The sequence below is a fragment of the Hippocampus comes genome, unplaced genomic scaffold (assembly GCF_001891065.2).
Source record: "Hippocampus comes isolate QL1 unplaced genomic scaffold, H_comes_QL1_v1.1 scaffold126, whole genome shotgun sequence".
In the NCBI taxonomy this organism is placed as follows: domain Eukaryota; kingdom Metazoa; phylum Chordata; class Actinopteri; order Syngnathiformes; family Syngnathidae; genus Hippocampus; species Hippocampus comes.
Genome location: NW_017805409.1, coordinates 1,035,457 through 1,044,798, shown reverse-complemented (window position 1 = coordinate 1,044,798; position 9,342 = coordinate 1,035,457). Strand labels below are relative to the sequence as shown.

The 9,342-nt window shown below is 46.8% G+C and overlaps 1 protein-coding gene across 2 annotated transcripts in view; it reads right to left on the bottom strand.

Moving 5' to 3' along the window:
- The window catches only part of LOC109518107 (protein tyrosine phosphatase non-receptor type 14), a 35,274-nt gene that overhangs the window by 16,245 nt on the left and 9,687 nt on the right, over nt 1–9,342 (bottom strand). For both annotated transcript variants that reach the window (XM_019873755.1, XM_019873756.1), the window contains 2 exons: nt 8,782–8,957; nt 283–380 (listed from right to left, as the gene is read on the bottom strand). In XM_019873755.1, the coding sequence (XP_019729314.1) occupies nt 283–380; nt 8,782–8,957 (274 nt within the window). The remainder of the gene's footprint in view (nt 1–282; nt 381–8,781; nt 8,958–9,342) is intronic.

Here is a 9,342-nt window from a genome sequence, read left to right as displayed (position 1 = left end):
TGTGTGTGTGTGTGTGTGTGTGTGTGTGTGTGTGTGTGTGTGTGTGTGTGTGTGTGTGTGCGCGCGCATGTGTGTGTAAAAAGTGATACCATAGGAACTTAAGTCGACTGGGCTCTCCTCGCGGAATGTAGCCATATTAGGTAGCAAAGTCAAGATGACCTGAGAAAAAGTGCGCGAGGTTGCGCTCTCGTGTGCTGTCTGTCTTCTCGGCAAGATGATTCGCACGAGTTTGTTCTTGTGCGTTTGTGGTGTGTGAACGTGTCAGCCGTTGGCGACTCTTACCTTGCACTGCTAGGCCAGCTAGTCTGATGCCCTGCTCCACCGTGCAGTGGAGGCGTCCGTCCAACAATTCCTTCTTCACTTGGAGGTAATACTGATACCTGGAAAAAAAAAAGGCACAGTCGATAAATATTTTGTTGGAGATGAGAGGTTAGAGATAGGGCTGAACACTCGTATGCACAAATACGGTCAATTTCATATTCTTTTACAAATGGATACTATTGGGCTGTACCCACAACCAATTATGTCAATTATGAGTGAAAATAGTTAGGTTGCACACATTTGAGTATGCCTGTTTTGTTAAAAATGGATCGCTGTAACGCTTCAGTGTAAAAGGAACAGGTCAGCTATGAAGGTAAGTGTGTGTGGATTCATTTTTGCCAAATAAAATAAAGTGATAAACGCTCTTTCTATTTTGGGAACAAGCAAGTGTTGGATTCAATTCCACTAAATCAAATGACACCTCTGATTAGCTCATTTGGAGGCGTTAAAGGCGCAACTGGGCTCACAGTCCAGGTGTCAAATGCTGTCGCAGAATGCTGACTTTATATTACCGCATCTTGATCGATGCAGTACTCAATTAGTGACTGTAATTTATTATTTATGCACGTCAGCCACTTTTGGCCAGGTTGCTTACTGGTTGACGGGTTTGAGACTTCTTGTTCCTCTGGCGCCAAAAGACAACAACTACTCTTGGAGAGGCGAAATAGAGTAGCAACGCAGATTGAAATTTGATACGGTAATGCTCATCTTTTTGAAATGTGATTTGTGGTTTACCGATAAAGCGTAAAACTGTTTCATCTTTGCGCCATGACTGATTTATTTTAATTGTATCAAGTTCAAAGAATAACACTAAAGCCGGTGCGGAATTGTTCCAGAAGTGTGTGACTGAAGCACGTCTACAAAAATAAACCGAAAAAAAAAAAAAACTTCGCTTGAAAGAAGTTCTTTAAGCTTTCAACGTTTCGTTAATTTCCAAAACCACTTCTGTGAAAACATGTTGGCAAAGAAGAAAGTAACGTGACGATAGATGAAAAAAGACGCTGCTTGAAAGACTTGCAACACAAAGAACGCATCAAGGTGTGTGTGTGTGGGGGGGGGGGGGGGATTGGCAACATCACAGAGGTCTTTTACAGAATTCTAGTGAGGAATGAGTGAATCACCCGAGTGACTCATTTTGGACTCGAGATTTATGACAAAGCTTTTCTGCTTAGTTTGACGGCCAGAGATGTGATGCGAAGACGGATGAATGCAAAGTAGTGAAACACAAGAAGAATTTGTTGTGCCAGTGTTGGGAAAAAAAAAAAGGGATGCCTTGCGGGTTGGGCCTGCGGTGGTTTGGCTTGGCACTAGGCTGATATAATATAACACTGCTGAGATTGTTGAGGCCACCAAAGCTTTCACACAATGCGGTTCGAGTCCCAAAAGCCACTAAGACTAACATTTCTCAGCTCCCTTTTTGTCCACTTTTAGCCCCTGGTCCAGGCGAGCGTTTGTCTTTGAAAGAATGGCCACACAAGGAGGAAAGGCGAGTGAAACCGTTGGGCTCGGCCACATTGAAAAACTTGCACGCCGTTTCCTGTTTGTTGCCATGGCGATGCGGGCTTGAGTCTTTCCAGTGTGGGCTGCAAGGCAAACTTTCCCGATGCCAGAGAACACTGGAGGTAATCTCCGACAAACATGCATTTACAGGTCTCCTTTTGGCTATTAAATTAGACTTTGATTTTTTTTAAAAAGAGAAAAAAAAAAAGAAAAAACGCACGTCATCAGAAATGACATAATTCTGCCAAAACCTGCATCTCCACTGTCGAGGAAGTGACTCATCACTGCCAGCTTTTTTTCAAAGCAGAGTTCCCCATACGGACTAATCTTATAAACCAACAAAAACAAGACTGAGAAAGTGCCTTTGATGGCAAAAGAATTTGTTTACAGATATACAAGTATGAAATGCGTCATGAGCGATGCTGATTCACCGCATGGCTCAAGTTGAACGTCAGTGGCATCTTTTCTCACGCTCGCGTCAAACACTTGCCATTACCTCGCCCGACACGTATGCACTTCATACCAATACAACACAATAAATATTTAGATTGCGCATTCACAACCGCTGCAGCTGTAACAAAGCGCTATACAGCACAGTTAACATAAAATAACAACACATAACATAAGACACAGATAGTCAATCTTTACCACTTTTCCTGCATCCGCTTTGTTGTTTGAAGCAGTTCTAGACGAAAGAGGAGCGAGTGAAAGTCTCCTTTCACCAGTGGATCAGAGACGCCATGCTCAAAATGTGCACACGTCTGCTGCAAGCTAAGTTTGAAAGTAAACAAGAAGCTGTCGCGTCCACTCATGAAAAAAAGAGATCGGTTCATTTTTTTCTGTCCCATGTAAATCCGCTTCAATTCCAAGCGGCGACTCAGTTCCAAATACGCATCTGCGCCGAGGCGCAACTCTCCTCTTCCTCGGCTCCACAAGCCATCCATCCAGCCGCACCAATGCAGACTATCCAACAGCGCTGACATCTCCGCTGAACAAAACGGTGCTGTGAAAAATGCTGCCCATTACAAATACAAAAGACACAAGCGGCGACAGTCAAACAGCACCGACATTCCTCCCAATCGAAATCAGTTCTGGCACACGCCTGCCACCAAGTAAAGCTTCTTCGATGAACATCGTGGCCAAAACGCTGAAAAGAAGTCCACGTTGGGTCCACACGACGCACAACAAACACCATACGACAAAACAAAAGACAAAAACAACAAAAAGCAAAGCTCTTGAAGAGCTCTTGCCGACGGCTGCCAACTACGGCGCCATCTTGGAATTCACACATGGAGCCCAAAAACAGTCAGGAACGCATACTCATACAGTTTCATTTTCAAAGTCTTGCTCAAGGACAACATGCTTTGACTCCTCCTAAAGCGCGGTCTTCAGAAATGCCAAACTTGAGCAATTTCGGGATTCGCCATTACTTTACGAAGCAATCAGACACCAAGAAATGACATGAGATGTTGGCGAACCGCTCTCCCGAAAGATTCATTTTCAAAGACGACCCACTTTTCCGCCTTCATGTTTAAACCTTCCTGCATTCTTTTTTTTTTTCCATTTTCATCTCCACCTCACATTCTCACCCCGTCTCCCCCACTTCTTTCCTTTTTTTAGCTCCTCTCGGCGCATACTACCAGGCCTATAATCTGACCCCGCACTCCTCCTCCCTCACCCTGTTATTACACCCATTGGCTAGGATGCCATTCCGTTCCCGTGGCAACCCTCTAATTAGCCAGGCCGCACCACCGCCGCTGCAGTGAGAAGGGGGGAAGAGTGGGCGGAGCTCACTGCGGTCAGGAGAGGAGGAGCCAAGCGGTAGCAAAACCATCAAGCTATTGTGGACCTTGTTTGTACCATGGCTTGGTGTTTTCGCTCGGCGCACTGGGGTCTGCAGAGCGGTCGCTGGGAGGGTTTCCGTGCAACGGCCTGCCGGCTGTGGTGAGCCGGACAGGAAGCTGTTGAAATGACGATGAAAGCGTAACATTGAAGGCGCCATAAAAAAGAGGTCCCAGGGGAGTCTCGACTACACAGCAGAGTCACAAAAACATCTAATCTTATCGCGGCACTGGGTCCGAAAACCTTGCTGGCTTCTGACCCTGAAACCAAAGCAGGCATGTCGACTTGTGACCTTTGCACACGGGAAGCGTGCATGGAGGCAGGTTGGGAACTGTTAAAACAACAATGACATTTCACTCTCTGTTACCATACTTTAATTCAATGGCCCCCCAAAACCTTTTTGGGTTAGCGTTTGGTTTTTTTTTGTAAAACATGCATTTGCACTGCTCGATTACTACTAGGATCCGACAAATATGCATTTTTTGAGGATGATGTTGATTCCAGTATTTGTCAGAGTAAAAATCTGATCACTGATTATTTGGGCGGCATGGTGGACAGCTGGTTAGCACATCCGCCTCACAATGCAGAAGTACAGGGTTCGATTTCTGCTCCGGCCTTCCTGTGTGGAGTTTTGCATGTTCTTCCCGTGCCTGCGTGGGTTTTCTCCGGGTACTCCGGTTTCCTTCCACATTCCAAAGACATGCATGGCAGGTTAATGGAACACTCTAAAGTGACCCTAGGTGTGAGTGTAAGCCCGGATGGTTGTCTCGTCTGTGTGTGTGTGTCCTGCGATTAGCTGGCAACCGGTTCAGGGTGTCCCCCGCCTACTGCCCGAAGACAGCTGGGATAGTCTCCAGCACCCCCCATGACCCTTGTGAGGATAAAGCGGATCGGAAAATGGACGGATGGATGGAGTTACCTCCCCACTATGATGACGCTTATGACATCGGTCGAGTTATTGCTGGCAAAATGACTGGACTGACTTTTATGAGATTTCTCCCGGCACACAACTGGCACATGAGAATGACATCACCACCTGGGAAACAAGCATAGAAAAGTGAAGCCAACTTTCCACCTGCGTGGCCACTTGCGACTTCCACCGTGGCAGAATCCTCCTTTGGCACGGCAGCCCACACGGTCTTACAAAGAGCCCTTATTCTAGCACCCGAGCGTGCTCAAACCCTCACACAAGAAGCCGCCAGATGTCCGAAGGGGTCCTTTTTGTGCGATGAGCCCGCAAACATATGTGCGTGCATGTGCCAACTAACCCTTGCAGCTTGACCCCCCCACGCCCCACCCCCGAACCCCCTCCTTTGGCCCATTCATGAGGGCAGACGTGTGGGAGGACACGAGGATCTGCATTTGAAATGTGTTGAATCAGCAAGGGCACAAAAAAGTACAGCTGTGTCTCTGTGTGTGTGTGTGTGTGTGTGTGTGTGTGTGTGTGTGTGTGTGTGTGTGTGTGTGTGTGTGTGTGTCCGTGAAATTCTGTGAGCTAGGATTTCAAGGGCGTTGCATGCTGTTAGCCTTGAGGGCTTTTGAGGCCAGACGGTCAACAAAGAGCTGCTTCGATTCCGCACTTTGTCCCTCTGGACTACTTTTGACGCGACATCAGGGTTCCATGAACCGTGCAGTACATGCAAGTCAGTTGCAGGGAGTGTTCCGTTGTGTAGGGCAGGGGCAGGAAAACGTTTGTGTTCCAGGGAAAGGTTTCATTTTGAAAGTCGATGGATGGGACAAGTCGTTCGCTGCCTTTCGCTACGCTCGCAAAGGCCGCGGGCGCGTCTGCTGGATGCGCTGAGCCCACGTTTGACTGTCAATCAAACACGTCTGGTGTGAGGTTTTGATATTTTTGAGCTGTGAAAATATACCTGCTTAACTCATTCAGTACCAGCCAATTCTGGACCGAGTCTGAAAAGACGTTTAAAAACGTCTTTGGGAGTGAATGAGTTAAAGCCTTGGCTGGCTGGAATATATATCCCACTATTGTATACCGCAACAACAAGGCACTCTAAAGCAGACGCACCAGTTATACACCACGGTCCAGTAGTTGGCTGTCGCCGATTTTTATTTAGAAATTAAAGAAATAATGAAAGAAAGATTCTACCTTTCTCTCTGCGATGTGCGAGCTCTCACAGCTCACAACAAGGCACTCTAAAACGATATTGAAGGGAAGCTGAATTTCCAGGGTGTAGGCATAATCGCAATCGCGCCCGATAATTGCTGATGCAAAACAAGGCGCTCAGGTTCTTTAAATAGTGGGAGGGGGTCAACGCCTGTGGAGTTTAAGCGCTGTTTTAGCAAAAACAAAAAAACAAAAAAATCCTAAAAACCTGAAATGGTGGAAAATAGTTACGCTATATCAGTACAAGCGAGTACTACGTAGTTCTCTGTCTTTGCACAGGTTTTCAACATTATCTGTTGTTTTTACAGACCCATCTCTGATTTCACATTCCGCGGCCCGTCACAGTCAATTTAAATTCCGTTGTTTTCATGGATCCTATCTTAATTGAATTATTGCTCTCACTCCCTAAAAATTGGAATATCCCGTGTACTTATTGTGGCGACGGAGAAAGAAAAAGACGCTGGGGGGGGTTTTCACAGCTGCACAGAGGAAAAGGAGACACTGATGAATGAACGGACGGACGCTGGGAAGAGAGGGAAGAACGGGCGTCGGGTTACACATCAGTCTGACCCTCCGCTTCAAAGTGGTGATTCAACACGGATCGCTTTCATGCTTCAATCTCCCCTTGTGGCAACATCTTGCTCTCCCGGGGGGTTCACTGCATCCTCACAGGACGCGGCCCGACATGGTGGAGAAGGCCACATGACGTGAGATCATCTTGAATACGACACAAGGAACTCATTTACAACGTGCTGTAAAATGAGAGAGTTTTGACATGCTTTTTCGGTAGGGGCTGCTGTTTTGCTTTGCAAGTTTTCAAATGGGCTCAACGCTTCAACGAACGATCGCGTCCATGAACTCAGATCATTACAGCTACGAGCTATTTTTCGATGCGGAAAAGGCCGGCGTTTATTTTGAGAAATACCTTGCCGAAATAATTATAGTTCACACCTGTAGCCACAGAGCAAAAACAGTAACAACTGTTTCTTACTGTTTCTTGAACCTTTGCATCAAGATTTTTGACACTCACGAGTTTTGCCAGCGGTAAATCAAGAAAACAATATACCCAAAGGCTGTGTTACTCACTCTGTGTTTACAATAAAAAACATCAACATCGTTTTCTATGTGGTGAGCTGAAGCATAATTATACTTAAGTTCAAGCCCAAAAAAAATAAAAAATAAAAAAACTCGGGAAGGTTATAACCACATACATAACGAGGGATGAACCAAAAGACAAAACAATGACATTCTCGGTCCGCCACTTGAGCTCTGCCTCACGACGAATTCACCTCCGCGTGAACACGATTCCAATGGAAGCCGCATTTAAACTTAAGTCGTCACTCCCACAATCACTGAATTCATTCACTGACGGCCCCTTTCAGGGAAATTCTCCAAACTGATTTCGAACAAAAACTGTCAGGACAGGAATTTGGTCTGCAGTCGCTTTGTGTTTATTTCCAAAAGGAACATCACCAACTAGTGGCCTGGCATGCGCATTACAAGGTTGTTTACAGGAGGTCTGGAAGGAAGTTCTCCCGTTTTTTTGCCGGCATGTTAGCAAATAAACGGACACGTCACGCAAACAGACGGGCTGTGAGGATTGTTTACAAGCTTGAAGTGAGCAGGGGGGGTGTTAAAAAGCGGGGTGCGACTTTCCCAAAGCCTCGGGTGGCGCGTCGGGGGCCCACAATACGGCGCATTGTGACTAAATCCTCTGACAGCGCTTCTGCAGCTGGCTTCTCGGAGGATTCTTGCGAGGTGTGTGAGATGAAACCAACATGTGTGCATGTATGTGTGTGTCTGTTGTATCAACCAGACATCAGCCCACTTCTCCTGGCACCCCCCACCCTCTCTCTCTGCACTTCTGCTTGGAGGAATGTGTGGTCCGCCTCCTACGCTGGTCGGCTGTGCCAACATTCCTGACTCACACAAGAAGGAGAAAAAAGGAGGGAAGGAATGAAAGAGAACCAAATACGGGACTCGAATGAAAATGTGCTGGCGACACGATGTGTGCAGTGCGGGCGTGCTAAAAGGAAGCGAAAGGGGGGAAAGAGAGGAGACTATTGTTGCCTACATTTCTCTTCAGTCCCCTTCATAACTCGCCCATAGACACGCACCACAACACACACACACACACACACACACACACACACACACACACACACGCACACACACACACACACACACACACACACACACACACACTGGTACAATCACACACACACCATAAAGCCCGCAGGGGATTCCTGGAATACCAGCCCTTTAGCGGAGCAGATCCTGGCCTCTGTAGAATAAACCTGCACTCTCTCTAACAAAGTCAGGCTGGTCAGTCTCATGACCAAATGGCTCCATTTCGGCTCACGGAACGCGTGGACAACCTTTTATACTTTCATGTGCAGATTATGTGAAGGACACCAAAGACACTTTAGGTACCAAACCCGGTGTTGGTGGGAAAAGTGTTGAAATATGAGGCAACGTTATCACCACCACTTTGTAAAAAAAAAAAAAAAAAAAGAATAAAAAGAATGGCAAGAAATAATCCACAGAGTCAAGAAAAAGTTCAGTGCACACCAGGGAAAACGTGCAATGTACCACATATCATATAATGAATGCGTAAATATCCTCACACACACAAGGACACCCAAGCACACGCGCTACCACATCTTCAATCCAAGTGCAACGTCAAAAGCCCTGACCCGCCGTCGACCCTTTTTGCACATGCAGGCAGACAGAAGCCACAAATTCAGCAGCTGGATGTTAGCGCTGCTTGTGCGAGTTCCAGCCGTCCGCATTGCTGACCTCCGGACGGCCCCCCTCGCATCTGCTACACGCGCAAACCGAACGTTTGCACGCAAGCACACTGCGCGTTGAGAGCGGATTCAAACGCGGGTGTGCCGTATTCTTGGATGAGCGAGACGACGCCGGTGTTTTGGACACTTGGGAGTAGCAGAAACAAATGTCGAGAAATAATCCACAGCTGCTGTTTTTTTTACCTGGTGGCTTCCTGCTCCAAGCGAGATACGCTGGGCACGTAGAACATGACCCCGAAGAAAAGCAGTGGCTCATTGCCAAACTTGTCCAGTTGCTTCTTGAGGGGCTTCTCCAACTCCACCCAACGTTGCGCCGGAGCCTGGGTCTTCCCTTGGAACCACAGGCCGAAGTAGGGAGTCTAAAGCCAGGCGGCGAGGATAAGACGAGACAGACATCAGAAGAAATGTTGAATATCATGGCAAACATTGGCTTTGGATTCATGGAAAGAACTGAGAATAGACAGATGGGCACAGATTGCCCCACCCGATCTGATCGTGAGTTCGACGGCAGTGTTTCTAGGCTCTCGATATGTTTTCACATTCGCTAAGTTACAAAAACAGGATCAAAAATGTGAACGTTAACCACACTGTTTTTCTCTGCACAAAACAAACATGGAGAAAGTGTCATACTTTTTAAAGATTTGAACCCTTCCGTGCAACCGACAATGAAAACCTGGAACCTGATAAACTATCCACTGTAGTGACTGCTGTCCCTGAAAGGGTTACACATTATATTACATATAT